We start from the raw sequence: 21,188 nt of genomic DNA, 5'->3' as shown, positions 1-21,188 counted from the left end.
ACAACCTAGATGGTTCATAGGGGAGAATACGTTCGGACAGGTAAACTGGGCTGGAGTCGTTTAGGGCTTTATAGGCCCTAAACGTAGACAGGCTTGTGCCAAACAGGGCAGGCATACTCAGCAGTTGAGTAAGACAATGCCAGGGCTGATGTTCTTATTCATTTTGGCTCTCCACCCCTTCCGCTGTCAGTAAGTTTGTTGCAGGATGCTATTGTGTGCAGCTACTTTGTGCTTGGTGTTCATACAGTGATTCCTAAATGTTAGTGTTCGATCTATTAATAATAATGATGTTTATTTCTTACCCACCTCTCCTGATGGATATGATTCACAACAAATGGTCTGGAAGCCAATTCTTCATTCTGAAGATCCACAATGCGTGCACCGAGCCCACAAATATTCAAAATGATTTTAAAAAAACAAACAAAAACCAGAAACACACTCTCAATTTTCATTTTGTAAAAATTGTGGAGACATTTTTTCCTGTTGTAAGTGAAAATTTCTCCAAAAGATGTCATTTTTTGTGAAACTAAACTGAGACAATGCAGTGTAAAAAACTAATGTTGAGGTCACATGGAACCCACAGGTTGCAGTTTTTCTATTCCTAACATATTGGAATAGATATAGCGTGGCAAGTGCTACAAAGCTAGGAGGAGAATGTAAGAAGGGACACAGCAACACACTGATGCATTGTGTGCATTGCTTGCTTCTCTATCTGCTGGGTGAGATGTGCCATTTAAAGGTACATTTTGGGACCATTGAACACAATTCCAAACAGTTCCCAATGATTCCATGTGTAATGATATGAAGTTGTTCTGCATTTTGCCTATGAGAGTCTACACATTCTATGGTCTGCATATTCATCGTCTTCCTATGTTGCCCTATATTATATTATTAATTGTTGTCTCTAATCTATTTAAATGGAAGTGCTGTTTTACAACTTGGTGGTTCATTAACACCATTAAATCTCAGATCTAAAGTTTTGCTGCTAATAAAGGTTGTTGTTGTTGTTCATTCGTTCAGTCGTCTCCGACTCTTCGTGACCTCATGGACCAGCCCACGCCAGAGCTCCCTGTCGGCCGTTACCACCCCCAGCTCCCTCAAGGTCAGTCCAGTCACTTCAAGGATGCCATCCATCCATCTTGCCCTTGGTCGGCCCCTCTTCCTTTTGCCTTCCACTTTCCCCAGCATAATTGTCTTCTCTAGGCTTTCCTGTCTCCTCATGATGTGACCAAAGTACTTCAACTTTGTCTCTAGTATTTTTCCCTCCAGTGAGCAGTCGGGCTTTATTTCCTGGAGGATGGACTGGTTGGATCTTCTCGCAGTCCAAGGCACTCTCAGAACTTTCCTCCAACACCACAGCTCAAAAGCATCGATCTTCCTTCGCTCAGCCTTCCCTAAGGTCCAGCTCTCACATCCGTAGGTTACTACAGGGAATACCATGGCTTTGACTAGGCGGATCTTTGTTGCCAGTCTGATGTCTCTACTCTTTACTATTTTATCGAGATTGGACATTGCTCTCCTCCCAAGAAGTAAGCGTCTTCTGATTTCCTGGCCACAGTCTGCATCTGCAGTAATCTTTGCACCTAGAAATACAAAGTCTGTCACGGCCTCCACGGTTTCTCCCTCTATTTTCCAGTTGTCAATCATTCTTGTTGCCATAATCTTGGTTTTTTTGACGTTTAGCTGCAACCCAGCTTTTGCGCTTTCTTCTTTCACCTTGATTAGAAGGCTCCTCAGCTCCTCCTCGCTTTCGGCCATCAGAGTGGTGTCATCTGCATATCTGAGGTTGTTAATGTTTCTTCCAGCAATTTTCACCCCCGCTTTGCATTCATCCAGCCCCGCACATCGCATGATGTGTTCTGCATACAAGTTAAAAAGGTTGGGTGAGAGGATGCAGCCTTGCCGTACGCCTTTCCCAATCTTGAACCAGTCTGTTGTTCCGTGGTCAGTTCTGACTGTTGCGACTTGGTCCTTGTACAGATTCCTCAGGAGAGAGACAAGGTGGCTTGGGATGCCCATCCCACTAAGAACTTGCCACAATTTATTATGATCCACACAGTCAAAGGCTTTAGAATAGTCAATGAAGCAGAAGTAGATGTTTTTCTGAAACTCCCTGCCTTTCTCCATTATCCAGCGGATATTGGCAATCTGGTCTCTCGTTCCTCTGCCTTTTCTAAACCCAGCTTGAACATCTGGCAACTCTCGCTCCATGTATTGCTGGAGTCTTCCTTGCAGGATCTTGAGCATTACCTTACTGGCATGAGAAATAAGGGCCACTGTACGGAAGTTTGAGCAGTCTTTCGCATTTCCCTTTTTTGGTATGGGGATATAAGTTGATTTTTTCCAGTCTGATGGCCATTCTTGTGTTTTCCATATTTGCTGGCAAATGGCATGCATCACCTTGACAGCATCATCTTTTAAGATTTTAAACAGTTCAGCTGGGATCCCGTCGTCTCCTGCTGCCTTGTTGTTAGCAATGCTTCTTAAGGCCCATTCAACCTCACTCCTCAGGATGTCTGGTTCTAATTCATTCACCACACCGTCAAAACTATCCTCAATATTATTATCCTTCCTATACAGATCTTCTGTATAGTCTCGCCACCTTCTCTTGATCTCTTCAGCTTCTGTTAGGTCCCTGCCATCTTTGTTTTTTATCATACCAATTTTTGCCTGAAATTTACCTCCAATGTTTCTAATTTTCTGGAAGAGGTCTCTTGTCCTTCCTATTCTGTTGTCTTCTTCCACTTCCATGCATTGCTTATTTAAAAATAGTTCCTTATCTCTTCTGGCTAACCTCTGGAATTGCGCATTTAACTGGGCATATCTCCCCTTATCCCTGTTTCCTTTTGCTTTCCTCCTTTCTTGGGCTACTTCCAGTGTCTCAGCAGACAACCATTTTGCCTTCTTGGTTTTCTTTTTCTTTGGGACGTACTTTGTTGCTGCCTCCTGAACAATGTCTCGGACTTCTGTCCATAGTTCTTCTGGGATTCTGTTTACTAAATCTAGTCCTTCAAATCTGTTCTTCACTTCCACTGTATATTCGTTAGGAATGTTAGTGAGATCATATCTAACTGGTCTGTGTATTTTCCCTGATCTCTTTAGTTTTATTCTAAATTGGGCAATAAGAAGTTCGTGATCTGAGCTACAGTCAGCCCCAGGTCTTGTTTTCACCGACTGGATGGATGTCCGCCACCTTTGGCTGCAAAGGATGTAGTCAATCTGATTTCGGTGTTGACCGTCTGGAGAGGTCCATGTGTAAAGCCGTCTTTTAGGTTGTTGGAAGAGAGTATTCGTTATACACAGCGAGTTTTCCTGGCAAAATTCTATCAGCCTGCGTCCCGCTTCATTTTGTTCTCCCAGACCATGCTTGCCTGTGATCCCAGTTGTCATTTGACTTCCCACCTTGGCATTCCAGTCTCCTGTAATGAAAATAATGTCTCTTTTTGGTGTATTATCCAGTAGTTCCTGCAGATCCTCATAGAACTGATCTACTTCTGCTTCTTCAGCAGCCGTGGTTGGGGCGTATATTTGGATCACTGTAATGTTGAAAGGCTTTCCTTGCACTCGAATTGAGATCATTCTGTCATTTTTTGGGTTGTATCCAAGCACCGCTTTAGCGAATTTCTTATTAATTATGAAGGCTACTCCATTTCTTCGATGTTCCTCTTGTCCGCAGTAGTAGATCTGGTGGTCATCTGATGTGAAGTGGCCCATTCCAGTCCATTTCAGTTCGCTGACCCCCAGAATGTCTATCTTTAGTCTTGACATCTCACCAATAACAACATCCAATTTGCCCTGGCTCATAGATCTTACATTCCAGGTTCCTATGGTGTGTTGATCTTTAGAGCATCGGATTCGTCGTTCACCTCCAGTACCGTCGGCCGCTAGCCTTCCTTTCGGCTTTGAGCTAGCTGCGTCATCACATCTGGGGCTAGTTGAACTTATCCTCTGCTCCTCCCCAGTAGCATTTTGGCCATCTTCCGACCTGGGAGTCCCATCTTCCAATGGCATACCGACATATCTCTGGTTGTACTGGTCCATTTAGTTTTCTTGGCAAGGATACTGGAGTGGTTTGCCATTGCCTTCCCCAGGGATCACGCTTGGTCTGACCTCTCTGCCACAACCGTCCCGTCTTGGGTGGCCCTTCACGGTTTCGCTCATGACATCATTGAGGTGCTCAAGCTCCAGCGCCCCGACAAGGCGGTGATCCTTTGCTGGAGTTAATAAAGGTATCAACATAAAATATTTTCCATTTTATAGGTGCTGTGCAAGCGTTTTGATACATTATCTAATATTCAGCATAGCTTGAATGTAAACACCATATTAAATCAGTGCCACAAGATAACTAATGACTCAATTCAGCAATTATAAATAACTTTATAGCTGTTATTTATGAATGAGTTAATGTAAAGGAAGAGCACATATACACGTTAACTATTACTTTGGCAGAACAGAATTACTTTGTCATTATTTCACAAACACTAATGTTTGTTTTGACAGAAATACTATTTTCTTTCAAAGGCATTTCCTTTTCCTCTTAATGTTATATTTAATATAATTTTAAACCATTCCTTGTGTAATTTATGTAGCATTTTCTTACCTTTCCTTCAGGTTTACAAATGTAATGTGCAGATGTGCTTAATAGGATTTTACTTTATAAGATCCTTTTCAAGGCCAAGTGTTTAACAATTTAGTGTGGGCTTTGAAATTCTAATCAGTTTTATTTCTTTGGTTTTCTGTATCATACAAAATATGCTGCATATTGCTGCTTCTTCAGCTACAATGCTAAATCAGTGACAAAGTAATGAGTTCCTATATCTAAAATCTATACTGCATTTAGTCATTCCACAATAATGCCCTCAAATTGTCCATATTGGACAAAAGTAGTTTTAGCACCATAATTGCAATTGAGATAAAAATCCAAATATATTTTTAACCTTTACCAGAGTTTGACTAAGTACCTAGTCTAACCAGTCCCTGCCATGTCCCTTTGTCCATACTTATTGTATGTTTTTATTGATTTGTGACATATTTTAGTAATCTGTTTGATGTAACTAGAACCAATTGTTTTCATGGAAATGGTATCTGATGCTTCCTCTTTTTATGGGTCAGTTACAGGTCTTTCCCCTTCAGTGTTCACTACTTTCATTATTCTGTGAACCTTTGTTAGGAATTTAGTTTGAGTGCAACATAAACTCCTTAATGACAGGAATAGGATAGGTACCAGTCTGCATGACAAATCTAGGTAATATAATATGCAAGCTAACAAGCACAACTTTAGTACACAACCTTGAGAAATACAAACCAAAATTCCTTGGGGCTATTTCACGGAACAAGCAAATTGGAATTTTGTCCTGCAAGTTGGATCTGTGGGATGAAAGGCAAAAAGCCAACCACAGTTGCCATCTGTGGAGCTGCTGATGGCCAGAAGCTATATGGCATTTTATTAATTCCTTCCTTCAGAACCTGCCAAAAGCAGCTAATGTGCAAATTGGATGGAAGGGTTAAGATAAAACAGTGCTGTCAGGAACCCCACAAAGGATTGTCAGGTTGCGCTTGAGCTCAAGTAACAGTAAAGCCTGTGGGAGGCATGTAGTCAGGGGAACTGCCAGCTCTCTGAAAGTCCTGTCGGTCATAATCATAAACTCTCCTGTTATCCCCATCACTTGGTCCTTGAAGTTAGTTTTCAGTGTAAAGAAGAATTTCTGGTGGATTAATGATCAAACCTAATGCAAAACAAAATATCAAAATGAGTGAAATCTGATCATTTAAGGATATTTATTTCTTATAATAGAATCATAGAAGCATAGAGTTGGAAGAGACCTCATGGGCCATCCAGTCCAACCCCTTGCCAAGGATCAGGAAAATCGCATTCAAAGCACTCCCAAACTTCTTTATACTTATAACTTCTTAATAAACATACTTATCAAGAAAGACACACCAAGGTATGCTAAATTTTGGACTTTGAATATTTCGTAGCTTATAATATTCTCACAGTGGTTACCTATACCAAAATAGATGTTGTCAGGCGTTGCTTGTTTTCAGTGCCATTACAGATATAATTTAGATTTTTAGCCATTTGTCGAGGCTAGATCACATCAGTTGATTATGAGCCTGGAACAAGATCTTTTGAAAACAAGTATTGGTAGTATGGTATATCTCCACACAGTTCACTATAACTTCACCATTTAGGCAAGCATATCCCCAAAAATCTATTCCCAGTGTGATGTGACAAACTTCTTAATAATAGTATAGATTCTGAACAGTGCAGATTCTCAAAAGAATGCCACCATATACTTATGACTACTTTTGGACATAGTGTGAGAATATGTGACTCATTCAAAAAGATAATAATGGTTAGTAAGGTAGAAGAAAACAGGATAAGAGGAAGACCACCCCCTACCAACCCCAGCGATCCCTCCGTTCTGAGGACCAAGATCTATTGGAAGTCCCCAGTGTCAAGACCTTGCGTCTAACAGCAACCAGACGCAGAGCCTTCACAGCCATGGCACCATCACTCTGGAATACTCTGCCACCTGAAGTCCGTGCCTTGCGGGACTTACCAGCTTTCCGCAGGGCATGTAAGACATACCTGTTTCGACAGGCTTTTAATGTTTGATATTGCTGTTTTTAAATTGTTTTAAATTGCCTTTAAATTTGTTAGATTTTAGCCATTCTTGTAAGCCACTCCGAGCCCCAGGGGAGTGGCGGCATATAAGTTCAAATAATAAATAAATAAATAAATAAATAAATAAATAAAGGTTCCATCAAAGTAGCTGTGGCCCTGAAGCTACAAGACCCAAGCAAGGCAGTTGATGATAGAACAGATTGAAGGTCTCTTGTTCACAGGATTGCCACAAGTCAAAGTCAACTTGATAGTGGCTAACAACAACTACACAGATAACTACTGTGGTAGGGTGTCATTTGGTAGAGATGGTAGACATTGATGTAAGATAAGACATTGATGTAAGATATTTGGTAGACATTGATATAAGATAAGATGATTGCACAGAACATTGTGCAAAAAACCACAGAGGAGCCAACAATCCTGTAGATGCTTATAATGTTTAACAGCAATATGATGCATAACATTTTTATCTGCATGTGAGTTGTTCCTTCTGATTGCTTTTGGCTGTGCATCCGTGTAGATAATACGATATGTGAAGTGGCTGAACATGATCTGAGCCAGCATTGCCTCTGATTGCAGTTGAGAAAAGTGCTGCTTCTGACTGCTTTTGTATATGCCAGGTCATAAGTTAAGCTTGTTTATGTGATTCTAATTCAGAAATTAATAAAAAATAGTTTTTATGAACCAACCATTAGAGGAAAAATACAATACTATCCAAGAACTAGAAACCAGTCTTAAAAGCAGAACTTAAACTAGCCTCTAGCTTAGGAATGGCCTTCCATAAGTTTTTGAACTACAACTCCTACCATCTCTAGCAGCCTAATTAATGGCGATAGATGGTGAGGGTTTCAGTCCAACAACATCTGAAGTACCATATGATTTCCATCTCAGATTTTAGCTTAAATAGTACAAAAAGGGGCAGAAAGAAGATCAAGAAACTGAATAGTATTCAGCACCAGTTGCTGAGAAAGTTCTTAGTCACAGTTTGAAATTAGATTTGCAGTAAGATTCAGGCAGCCAAGAAAAGAACTAAAATGTTGTATCCAAAAGGATTTCTGTATTTTGAACTACCAGGTCACTGCACCATGACAGGGATGAGACAAGAGTCAGAGTGTAAAGAACATTCACACATTTTATCATTGCTTTATAAGAAAGACTGTCTTTCACACTGTGACATACCTGATAGAGGAAATGACCAACTATGGCAATATATTTCCTAATTTGGATTCCCCCCCCCCCCCCCGGGGCCTGGATTATACCTTAAATAGCAAAGAGTGCTATTTTAAAAAAAAGGTGTTTCCATATAAGGGTAGCCACCTGCAGAAATGTGATGCCATCTTCCTAAACCTCTGGAGAACAATTGGAAAGTCCACAGGGTGTCTTTTTGTTCTTGAAGAGGGGGTGCAAGAATAGAGCCAACTGGCTATCTTTCTCCTTACCTTTCCGCCAACCAGGAAACAGGTAAAATGGCTCATGGAGAAAGTTGTAGAGGATGGAAACAATAAATTCCTTTATCTGCCAAGATCCAAAATGTTCAATATATAGCATAACTTTCAGTTATCCCTGCCTATGTCACTAACAGGATATCAGTCTAAAACTTTTCTTTCCAGATAGTACCTTCACACTGAGAGGTGTTAGACCCAGAGAGCTTGGAAACGTAATAGATGCTATGACATGTTTAAAAGCAGGGGATTAATCTTCCTGTCTCCCTGGTTTCTGTAGCCTTTCCCAATGAAACACCACCTACTCAAATCCTAGGTTGGCTGGGCAGTTAGCAGCAGTCTAAATAGGTCATATAAGAATATTGAAAGCTATGTAGGCCATGGCCTGTTCATGCACCCACCAAAAGAACAGCTAGCAGAGGATTGGCAGTGATATGATGAGACATGCTGAAAACATTCAAGTGAAGCTACTAATTCTAGCACTAGAAATGTTTTCTCCTGTTTTCTTACTTAAAGTGGGACTACCTTATTGTCCTGCAGTAAGGAAGTATCGGAGGACATTAAAGGTACATTTAAAATCCTGTTAAATGTGTTATTTCACCATCTCAAGCCAAATATTTAAGAGGTGGCTATGGTTGGAAACAGTCTAATATCCACACTAGCATTCATGGACATTTGTATATACAGCTCTGTCCATTCCAATGCCTTAACAGATTATTTTATACTTCAATATTAATGTAGCATCAAAGTTGCAGAAACTCGTGAAATGAACTTTCCTGTGCAAAATCAATATAAACTTGAAATGTTGTTAATAAATCATGAAAGAATGATAGAAGAGATAGAACAATATGCAATATACAACAAGCTCAGTTCCCATCCTAGTTTCATCACACAAGCTAGTTCATGTATTTTTAAGAGGACACGCTGAAACCAATCTTCCAGTCACTTCATAAAGGAGAAAAAACATATTAAACTTATCACCCATGGATGTATATTTTACTAGTCTGCTGATGCTTGCATATACTGAATGGGAATTCTTTAATAATGCAAAATGTCAAAGAAAGCTTATTTACCACTAGAGTTAATTTGAGTACAGAAGAAACCTTGTTTGTATTTTAATGGACTAGGTTTGGGTTAAAATTTCAGTCAGGCAAATATACTATACCCAAGACCTCATCAGATGCAGTCTTTGCTCAGTTTCTCTGCGTTGCTGAAATGGAGTCCCACAGAAGCCATCACATAATGCAAGACCACTTCCAGTGGTTGCTCGTGGGACTTGGTTGAAGAAGCTCAGAGAAATGGAGGGAAAATTGCACTGTCAAGAGTTGGGTGCTAGCCAACTCCCAATGGGAGAAGCAGGCTAGAAGTGGGGAAAGGATATGTGGTGGCTTCCATCTCTAAAAAAGAAAATGCACGGGACCTGATGGTAGGGAATGAAAGAAAGATGGTTCCCTCTGCTTTTCCCCACTTTCCCCGCTTTTCCCTGATTTCATGTGATGAGGTCCTCAAACTAGGTATCCTCTGTCTTGGAACTCAGCTCAAATACACCCTCCTCAGTATCAGCTATGAAACAAGAGCTGATTGTGCTATTATATGGGGTGTAAATTTTGTAATTGAATGCAAGAACTAATGATTTCAAATGTTTTCTTTCCTCTGGGCAATATAGTAAGAGCTTTTCCACATTTTGTGGATTTTTCTTCATATTTTGGGACATTTTTGCAAAGAAAAATTCCACAAAAACTTGTTCGCAAATTGCTCATTGTGAAAAAACATATTTTCTCAGAAAATATGAGTATTTTGTGCAACATACATTGGTGTTTTTCCTCCAAAAAAGTGTTGAGTTTTAATTTGAATTCCCAAGTTTTTTTTCTGCAAATGGAGGGGGGTTGCAAAAAAGTTTTAAATTAGGAAAAATCTTGCAGTGGTTGGACTTGTTCTCAGTGAGATATTTGACTATTTCAAGAACCGTTCCCCAAAGGGAATTACTCTACCTAGATGTTAACTCTTGATAGTTTGTTGATGTTAGTACAGGTTTCAGTGCAGGCACAACACCTAGAGTGGGAGAAGTTTATCAGTAGCATCCCATTGAGAATAAATGTGCATCTCAGAAGAATGCTATTAAGGAGAAATCCTGTATTAATTCTTTCTCCTTCCTTAACTTTCCCGTTTTGCTTCTCCATTTTTGGACTAAAACAGGACAAAATCTGGGGGCTAGAAAGCAATCCATTGCCTGCATTCAACTTTTTTTTTCAGTGGAAACAATCATTAAACTAAGAGTGAGGATAAAGCCTGAAGCATAACACAAAACTTAGTTCTAAGTGACTGATTAATGCTGCCCTTGCTTTTCTTATCCAAACAGAAACCTCTGTTGTTTTAAACGATATTAGAAAAGTATCACTACTGAATAGCTTTTGTAGTAATTAAGCCTCAGTTCATGAAATATTAAGCCCACTCATTTTCAGTACTCTTGAGTTGAAAGATCTCCTTTCATTGCTAATAAAGCACACACAGCATTGAAAAGACGTAATTAGAGCATCAAAGCCAGTGAAGCATCTTATTACTTAAAGCTTTGCCTGGAAATGTTATCACTTGGCTGCATTGTCCTATAGGAAGATTGGACAAATTGTACTTATAGAGTAACTGGTTATCTTTTCAATTATTAGGATTGAAGATTTGCCATGTTTCTCCCACAGTTATGCCTACAATCACCATCTTAAAAAATAAAAATAAATAAAACAGATCCTCATGAATAGAATATTAAAGTGTAGTCTCAAAATGCCAGCTAGACTATCATAGTCAGATGTGGGATGGACATAGAGTCACCCCTGCCACCATATTTAAAACCCGCTTCATTCCACTAGATGGCTCTAATTCTCACATCAACATCCACCAAGATGGGAGGGGGAGAGATAAGGATGTGTCACCTATAAATAGTCTTTTGACTCAGCCCTGATGCATCATCCATAAATACCAAGACGGAAAGAATTGCAGCATCTACCTGTACACTTCTACACATAAGGATTACCTGTTTTTAGCAGGCTTTGCTCCTTTGCACTTGAAAACATTCTCGTATGCAACACATAGGAGCTTCAAGGATATGAATCTTGTTTTATATCTAATGTTGCCTGGATATCAGAGGGGCTGCTGCCCCTTTGCTTTATTTCCTTCTTTTGCTTTTCCTCCCCTCACGCCTTTTTCCTTTCATTTGCCTACCTCCTTGCCTTCTTCCCTCCTCCACTCCTTTCTTTCCTTCCTTCCTTCCCCTCTTCTTTCTCCCTTCTCCAGCTCTGAGAGGGCCTACCTCACAATGTCTCCATGGGTCTTTCCTTTCTCACTCCCTCCCTTCACCTCATAAACATGTAATCTTTCTTTCCCAGTGACATCACAGAGGGCTACTTCACCTAGCAACAGCCAAAATCCAGTGACATCGCAAAAGCCCACTTAACCTAGCAAGAGCCATTGTGGAGCAGACATGTTCTGACTTATATATATATATATAACGATTATGAAATAGAAGCCCTTTGTCCAGCCTGAAATATAACAAGCATTGTACTTTCAGGTAGTAGTCATAAGAGTACTGCTCAAAATATACCACCTGGATGAAAGAAGCCAGAACATTAGATACAAGAATACAGCCTATTATAATCATTTCAGATTATAATCATTGCAGATATGAATGAACTGTACAATAAGCTAAACACATAGCAGGTAGCAGAGCACCCGTTTACTTATAAGTATCTATAAGTGCTGGATAAGAGCCATCATACACTAATAGGAGAAGTTCAAACCTCACTGCCCAGTTCTTTGTTTTCCTGAAACCCTCTCTGCTGTTCGGTAGCCAAAATGGGAGCAGAACCTCCACTGTTGTCAGTAGAGTAAGGTTGAGTCTAAACTAATGTTTTTTTATTTCTGCCTATGTTTTATTTTTTTGTATTTTACATTGTGTTCACTTTTTTGTTTTTAGGCACCTTGTGCCATCTGTAAGCCACCCCAAGACCCTTTGGGGAGATGGTGGCAAGATATAAGAATCAAGTTGTTATTATTATTGTCAGGTCAGGACTGCTAGCTCCAGAGCCAGGCCCTGGAAACTAGGAACAAGCCCTTGTGATGTCTCAGGAGATGAACTTTGGAAATGTTACAAGAATGATGTCACAAGGGGCAGCTCTTGGTGGTGTCAGCACAGTTGCAGAGAGTATGTTATTGAAATAATACATGAGAAATAAGAGATGCACCTAACAATTGAGGAATGTGTGTGTAATTTCCAGCTTATGGAGAGCCTAAGGCAAGTCTATCTTGGGATGTTCCTGGCAAGGTCTGTTTAAGGTGGGAGCAAGGTCACAATTGCATTCCTCCTAGGTCGAGAGAGTATGATTTGCTCACTGGTGGGTTTCCATGGTTGAATGGAAATTTGACCCCTGGATTCCCAGATTCCTAGTCCAATAAAAAAAACCACACTATATTTGTGCATATGCATGTGTGTGCACATATATGTGTGTAAAGCGCGAACACATTTCAAGACTATGTTCTGGAAAAAGAGTCCATGCCCAAGGAGCTCTTCAATGGAAACTTTGCCATATAAATGATAACAATTTATTTGCTTAGGAAAACAGGAGTCTAGGGAAAATGTAATATTCCCCTACTTGTGCATGGCAGTCTAAATCCATATAAGGAGCATGTAATTATTTATAAGGTTTTATTTTAAAAAGAAAAAAGTTGTGCGTTTTCCATGGATACACTATATCTCAAGAATCACTCTGACAAATGATGAGAAATTTGATGACTGAGGTGTGGAATGGCTAAAAGTGAAACAAAATCATATACAAGACAAAAAGTATAGCATGACATCTCCTCACCTAATTCATATGTCCTCTTCTGGCGTACAATTGCGGATAGTTGCTAGAAATGGTGTTGTACTAATGCAGTATAAGAGTAAATCACACAATGATCTCAGATTTATATCTCTTGTGGCTTAAGGCACCTGGAAACTACAATTTGTGGGAAAGGTATTATGAAAAACCCTGGTTTTTCTCAAGGAACTACAGCTCTCAAAACTCCACAAAGATAGCACTGAATATTAAATCTACATTAAGGCCCACATTTTACAGATATTCTACTCTTACTCTTCCCCGTTTTTCTGAAAGAAAAATAGAGACCCTTCATGGAACATGCCCTCAGCATGTTGGTGTCACCTCTGGCCTTTCTTCCTTAGCATCCTGGTCTCCTTTTGTCCTCACAGTGCCTTTGTTTTCATTTCAGTTGAACTGAGTTGTATGCATCCAAATGTTCTGGGTGAAAAGAATTTGTGAAATATGAATTGGCAATTGTAAGACCCTCTGGCACTTACCGTTCTATTTCCAATTGGTAGCCTTATGTAAATGCTACAGTGTGCTAGTCTATTCCCTAGACAAGAAGCAAACACCATGCTAAAAATAGTGCACCATGCATCTGTGTTGGAAACTTTGCTACAATAAAGCATATGGTGCCAAACAAATCCTGCAGGAATAAACAGAGATTCTCTCCAAGCCTCTGAATGTTTTTCTCTCTATGACTTTAAATCAGAAATAGAATAAGAACTGTTTGTCTTTTAAGTAACAATAGCACAGTTATTATTTTAAAAGCCAAGTTGAAGAATCTGCTTTACCTTCAAACTACTGGGCAACCTTTTTGTTTTCTTAGTTTGGACAGTAAAGGAAAACTTAGCGTGATGTGTTTAGTTCAACCTGCTATCTAAAGACTTCTATTTATGGCACACCCCAGTCTCAATGTCTGTCTATTTAAAAAAAATATGACTGGTGGAACTGAATCATTATTGGAAACTTGTTCTTAAAACCTTTTGTGTACTGCAGGTTTATATGGGCGCAGTTTTGGCAGTGAAGCATGGGTTGAAGCTATGGATGTTGACAGCGTCATGGAGGAGGGAGGGTGTTCCGTCGGCCGGGGAGCCCCCATAGAAGTCGTGGTGGGGAGGGGGAGATACGGGAAAGGGAGACCTTTAATTCGGCCTAGGGAATGTAGATCAACATTAGTAATTCCAAACCGGTCTCCTGATGTGGTAAGTTGGTGTAACCAGGATGGCGGTCCCTCCGAATTGAAGGTGGTGCTGTTGAACGCCAGATCTGTCAATGGCAAAACAACTTTCATCCAGGATTTAATCCTGGATGAACGGGCAGATCTGGCGTGCATCACAGAGACCTGGTTGGATGAAGCTGGAGGCGTGAATTTAACCCAGATTTGCCCACCAGGTTTCTCTGTGCAGCACCAACCGAGATCCGGAGGGCGGGGAGGCGGGGTTGCGGTGGTCTATAGAGATTCCATCCCTCTGACCAGGGGCCCCATCCCGCAGTCAACAAATTATGAATGCGTCCACCTGAGGGTGGGTGACCGGGACAGAATAGGGATTCTGTTAGTGTACCGTCCACCTCGCTGCACTACAGTCTCCCTGCCTGAGCTAGCAGGGGTGGTCTCAGACCTGGCATTGGAGTCCCAACGGCTGCTTGTACTGGGGGACATCAATGTCCATGCCGAGGCCACTTTATTGGGAGCGGCTCAGGACTTCATGTCTGCCATGGCAACCATGGGGCTGTCCCAACAGGTATCTGGCCCCACCCACAGTGCAGGACACACATTGGACTTGGTTTTCTGCCAGGGATGGGATGAAGGTGGCGGTGTTGAGGAGTTGTCCATCTCTCCGTTGCCATGGACCGACCACCACCTGGTCAGCTTTAGACTCACTGCACCCTCTAACCTCTGCAGAGGTGGAGGACCCATTAAGCTGGTCCGCCCCAGGAGGCTTATGGATCTGGATGGATTCCTGACGGCTCTTGGGGAATTTCCCGCCACCTCTGTTGGTGATCCTGTTGATGCCCTGGTCGCTCTCTGGAATGGGGAGATGGCTAGGGCAATAGACACGATCGCTCCAGAACGTCCCCTCTCAAGTAGCCAAGTTAAACCAGCTCCTTGGTTCACTGAGGAGCTGGCAGCGTTGAAGCGAAGGAAGAGGGAACTAGAGAGCGTGTGGCGTTCGGATCCGAGCGAGCCAAATCGAACACGGTTTGTGTCCTTTTTAAGGGCATATGCCGCGGCAATAAAAGCTGCAAAGAAGACTTTCTTTGCAGCCACTATTGCATCTGCAAAGAACCGTCCGGCTGAACTGTTCCGAGTTGTCAGAGGCCTTTTAAAACCCACCACGCAGGATGGGTGCCCTGATGACTCGGCAGCTCGCTGTGAAGCCTTTGCTCAGTTCTTTGCAGACAAAGTCGCTTTGATCCGCTCTGGTCTGGATACCATATTAACGGCAGTCTCTGAGGATGTAACACGAGCATCTGCTTGTCCGGTTTTGATGGATTCATTTCAGTTGGTGCAACCCGAGGATGTGGACAAGGTGCTTGGAGGAATGAGAGCTACCACATGCATCCTAGACCCCTGCCCATCCTGGCTTCTGAAGGAGGCCAGAGGGGGATTGGCCGAGTGGGTGAAGGTGGTGGTTAATGCCTCCCTTCGGGAAGGCAAAATTCCAGCTAGCTTAAAACAAGCTGTTATAAAACCGCTGTTGAAAAAACCATCACTGGACCCCACTCAATTCGTCAACTATCGGCCTGTTTCCAATCTCCCCTTCTTGGGCAAAGTCCTGGAACGTGTGGTGGCCTCACAACTCCAGGCATTCTTGGTAGACACGGATTTTTTTGGAAAGTTTTGTAAATATTTTAAATATCGAAACAAAAAAACACCCCAATTACAAATCGATTTTAGAAACAAATTTTTTCTTGATCAAACAGGCCTAGATTTTCATATGATCAGATGGACACTGTTTGTGGATACAATCCTTCTCTCTTTCTCTTGCCTTTTTCTTTACCATATTAGAAGAGCATAACTAATAACTTTTCATTTCTTTTTGTCTTCCCCCTTCCCTGAACAGGTGACATCATGCATTTGCCACCGTATCTTAGAATGGACTTTTTGTTAAATCGAGGTGCTCAAGGCACAAGCAGAGACGTGGGTTTAGGACAGACTTGTCTGGAACCTCAAAAAAGCCGGACCTTGAAACGCCCAACAGTTTTGGAGCCCATACCTATGGAAGCTCCATCCACAAGAGAAGGACAGTCGTGGCAAGCTGGTGCAGTAGCAACATTACCTCAGCGGGAAGGAGCTGAGTTAGGACAGGCAGCTAAAATGAGCAGCTCCCAAGAATCTCTTCTGGACTCTCGGAGCCACTTGAAAGGAAACAATCCATACGCAAAATCCTACACCTTGGTATAACAAAAGAGCATAGCTGGACAGCTGCTGTAAATACTTAACAATTATTTAAAAATCCAATCAAAGCTACCTTTTTTATTGAATTCCAATATTTATAATTAAAGAAGAAGATTGCCAAAATATTTGGGACAAAATGCAACCTACAGACAGTGCAAAGACTCTCTGGCTTTTTTTCTGTCTGAGTGTGAGCTTCATCTAACTGGGTCTCCCGAATTTTTTGGGAAAAGGGAGTCCAGTTTTTCTGATATTCACAAGCTTTTGTGTTTTTACTGATTTTCTACAAAGTGCATGGGGACTAAATAAAAAATATTTTAAACTGGGAGTTCCATCACACACAAGTAAGAAGGAGGAAAGCAATTTTGAAAAAAAATCACGCTATTTGTGGATTTAACAGGGATATTTATTTGAGAAGGCAAAAAAAGTCTTTTGTCATGTTTTGCACAATTTTTTTAAACTAGAAAATGGGTCCTTCCCTAATCAGTTTTATTTTACCTTCCTTCCTTTCTTCCTTTCTTTCATTCATTGTTAATTAGGATGAGTGCTGTGAGTCAGTGAAGTGGGGAAGGGAGGGGTTTTTGCATTTCTTTTCTTTTTTTATATTAATTTAACGAGACACTCTTTGCATTTTGTCTATGCGAAATAAAACGGTCTTCTGCCTTTATCCGTGTGTCTGCATTGCCTTGCCTTGTTTTCACTTAAGCTGTATTCAATTCACACTGGATAATGCCAACTTTGTAAAATGTTAACTTTGTCTCACTTAACTGGAAGCAGATTTTTTTTATCCATTGGAGAGGTACAAAAATGCACAGGGACTTTCTGAGAGAAGGGAGCTGTTTCAATTGAAGTTTCAAAAGATTTCAGCAGAACAGATGACAATTCATGGTATAACACTTGTGAGGACCTCATCACACTAGAGAATTGTTTGGACGGTGCCAATAAAAGTGCAGGAGGGCCTGGAATATGGCTCCTGTCTCGATGGGCTCTCATCTTACTTCAGATTGAAGCAGATTAGCCTAATATGTTTTTTAGCCCAAGTTTTAGGGCTGTGTGAACGGGCCCTCTGAAATTGTCACTGTCATTGTGTACCTGGTTTCAGGCACATAGCCAAATACTTCTCTGAGCACATATACAATGTGAAGTGTCAGAAAATCAACTCTGTAGCAGGTAAACAATGCACAGAAGTGAGCGGGGTTAATATAAACAGCTGCTTAATGCGGTCTTGAACGTGTTAACCAAAGATACAGTTTGGTCTGAATCCTCCCATAAAATTCAGAGCAAAATATGACTTTGTACTCATCTAAATAGTTGGGTCAATTCCTACATGCAGCTGATTACATGGCCACGTGTGTTCCTCAGGCTTTGGCAGCCCAGTAAAATGTGGTACTCACCATCCACTCTCATTTTCATTGGGGTGGCCAGTGGGTGTGACATGACTCATGGTGATTGCTCATCACCTAAAGGCAGCCTCAACCTTGCCTCCTCCCCCCCCCCCCAGCTGTTTGGGCCTCCAACTCCCAGAATTCCATGACCATTGAACAAGCTGGCTAGGACTTATGGGAATGGGGGCCCAAACAGCTGGTGGGCTGCAGTTTGTGGATGCCTGACATAGAGTGATGCTTGGCCAGAGAGACAAGGTGATTGGAGAATGGAGGTGAGAGAAGAGATGGGAGTGAATCCTCCCCTTCTGCCTCCCCTGTTGTTCCGGCATCTCAGCCAATTCATTACATGTGATAAGTGCCTGGCATGACATCACATCACACTCAGTGAAACAAGGAGAATGGGAATGGATGGTAAGTCTACTGGGGCCAAACTCAGATTAGCACCGCAGAGCAGTCAGTGCTCCTTCCCATCTCTGCAACAGCTGGGAAGGTGGTGATCAAAACCATTCCAGGGGTGATCCAGCTTTTGCCGCTCCAGATCAGCCCTAGGCTATGTGATCCATGTAGATTCACCCTTTGGTGCTTCTTCTTTCCACTAACCATGTAATAGCCGTAGGACGGGAGCCTGCATTCAGAAGGTAAGTCCGAAAGCAGTGAGGAGACATATTTCCACCTGAATGGAACTTAACATCTCCAGTTCCAGAATTTCAGTCTTTTTGTTTTTTATTATTATCTTACTTTCAAACAAAGTGATAATAAAGAACTTCAGAATCAAGATATTACAGCTAGTTATAATGTACAACATTTCAGCAACAAAGCAATAATTTTGAATATACATCATGTCCATACCTGACATCTTCAAAAAAAATTAAAAATATTTTTTTCTTGAAAATAGTTTCTTTTATTCTTCTTCTTTTGTTTTGCTTACAGCCAGATATTTCTTATTCCCTTAATCTAGCTCTTGATTGACACTATACAATTTCCCCTTTAACTACAATGGTTCCATCCTATGGAATCCTGGGATTTAGTTTAGAATTTCATTTTGAATTCTCAGCCAGAGACTTCTAGGACTTCATCAGACTACAAGCCCCATGATTCCAAAAGATGTCACCATGGGAATTAAATTGGAATTATAGCATTATCACTGCAAAGTGTGAAAGGGTCCATAATTTCCATATAAATGTTAGCCAGGCAGTAATGCCTGGAAAGTCTTCATTATACAGTACACGCAACCCTGTTTTAATAAGCTGTTGAAGTACTGGAGGATTCTGCCATTTCTTTTTAAGTGTAAAGTATTTCTAATGCTCAATTCAAGTTTTGAGTTTAGCAATGGTAGGAAATTTGGGAACTAAAGGAATATTTTTTAAGGGAAGGAAAAGGGTCATATGGAAGAACAATGTCCTCATCCACACACACATGGAAGAACAATGTCCTCATCCATTCTTTCACTCCTGAACACACTTCTGAGTACAAATATGCACAGTTTATGTAGAGAAAAGCAGGCTTCTAGGGGCCATACTAGAAGTGGCAGGGAAGCCATCCAAACACAGTTTGTTCTGTTTGCATATAAAAGTAGAGTTCTTCGTTTACAGGAAAAGAATTATGCTCGCCATGAAAGGTTGACTAAGCAAGAATCATTGGTGACTTCTCCTACTTTAATCAGTTTTTTCCTTAGTCAGCTCATTTATAGTATTGGTCTTGAACTACTTAAATCTGTTAAACCACACACACTATATACTCCTTTCCATTGAAAGGCTAGATTCCTACTCTTGTACTCACCCACTCTCTTTGAAATAGTTGATATGTATTAGGAGAAGTTCAGAGAGACTAATTTTTTTTCTTCACAAGTCATTATGTCATTATGGTGGAAGCCTTCAATTGCCATTAAAATGTGTAGCTGGGACCAAATACAATATATTGAGGAAAAGATTGGACAACATATTAAAATGGGTAACAAAGCAGTATGGGTGGACAATTGTCATGTTGGAGGTGGGGGGGGGGGGGGGACATTGTCCTGTACTTCCCTGTTCTCTCTTCTTTGCATAGATGTCTTTGCTAAATGCTTCATAGCAAGTGACCTCTGAGATAAATTTAGCTTTGTGAAAAGAGAGGCTGTGTATGATGTTATCTGTTTGTCATTTCTTGAGTTATTACTGTTGCTATTATTGTTCTTAATTTGGAGCTGCAAATCATCACAATTTTGGGTTGCTGTAAGTTTTCTGAGCTGTATGGTCATGTTCCAGAAGCATGCTCTCCTGACATTTTGCCGACATCTATGGCAGGCACCCTCAGAGGTCATGAGGTCTGTTGGAAACAAGGCAAGTGGGGTTTATATATCTGTGGAATGTCCAGGGTGGGAGAATTAACTCTTGTCTGAGGCAGGTGTGGATGTTATAATTAGCCACCTTGATTAGCATTTAATGGCCTTGCAGCTTCAAGGTCTGGCTGCTTACTGCCTGGAGGAATCCTTTGTTGGGAGGTAATTAGCTGGCCCTCATTATTTCTTATCTGGAACTCCCTTGTTTTTTAGTGTTGTTCTTTATTTACTGTTTTTTGTTTTACCATTTCAATAAACCTGCTTCAGTCCTACACTTTTCAGACCACAAACAATTTAAAAATACTGTTGAAAATTATCAATGAGGCATTTTTTGCCAATGCTTTCTTTTTATTCTATCTGTCAATTCCAGTTTCATGAATATAGGTTATTTCTGTATTACCACAACTACATTTGCTTTGTAAGTTACAGATTATCACTATTACTGTTAATAAGTATGCCTTCGTTAGATGTGTAAGTGTGTGTGTAAGTTTGGATGTATAATCAAATAATTATGATGGCCGGAATCCTGTATGCGAGATATCAAACTCTCACAAGTGCATAATTCCTGTTAGTTTTGAAGCTAACGATTCTTATCAAATAGGCCATCTTGAATTTCTCTGCGTCTTCCCTTTATTTCCAGCCATGCTGGGCCTTTGTTGGACTGCCATATCCTCACCCTCTCCAATTTGGCAATCATATCAGATACCTGGAGTATCACCGCAGGTTCATTGATATCAAGTTGCATTCTTTTCAACTGTGCCAGACTGTGTTGTATCCAAAAAAGATCAGGATTGGTTTCACTGTGTCTGGTTTTCCTTTTGTGAGTCAGTATCTGAATGTGTCTTCATGATGACTCTGGACTTATGATGACCTCAAGAATTTCATAGCTATGCTAGTTTATTTCACGCTTAGACAATTTTTGTCACATACAGGACAAAAATAAATACATAAAACATAGAGAAAAGGGAATTGTAGCTGTCCACACTTACTTTGAAGTGTGGGGCTTTACTTAACATGGGCTAAAACCCACATTAAGAACTGGAATGCCCTGGATGTTGTCTGGACATTCAGGTTGGACTTCTCTTCAAATTCAGGGTATAGAGGTAGTGTCAACAAGTCCTAGATTGGAACCCAAAGCAGATTGATGAGGGGACCTGCAGTCCATGTGC

The 21,188-nt window shown here is 40.9% G+C and overlaps 1 protein-coding gene across 2 annotated transcripts in view; it reads left to right on the top strand.

Annotated features, from left to right (window-relative positions):
* The window catches only part of DSCAM (DS cell adhesion molecule), a 396,804-nt gene extending 379,820 nt beyond the window's left edge, over positions 1 to 16,984 (top strand). For both annotated transcript variants that reach the window (XM_060770299.2, XM_060770298.2), the window contains one exon: positions 15,986 to 16,984. In XM_060770299.2, coding sequence (XP_060626282.2) covers positions 15,986 to 16,326 — 341 coding nt within the window. In that variant the 3' untranslated portion in view covers positions 16,327 to 16,984. The remainder of the gene's footprint in view (positions 1 to 15,985) is intronic.
* Positions 16,985 to 21,188: the final 4,204 nt, after the last annotated feature.

Source organism: Anolis sagrei, chromosome 3 (assembly GCF_037176765.1).
Source record: "Anolis sagrei isolate rAnoSag1 chromosome 3, rAnoSag1.mat, whole genome shotgun sequence".
NCBI lineage: Eukaryota > Metazoa > Chordata > Lepidosauria > Squamata > Dactyloidae > Anolis > Anolis sagrei.
This window is presented reverse-complemented; position numbering and strand designations above follow the sequence as displayed.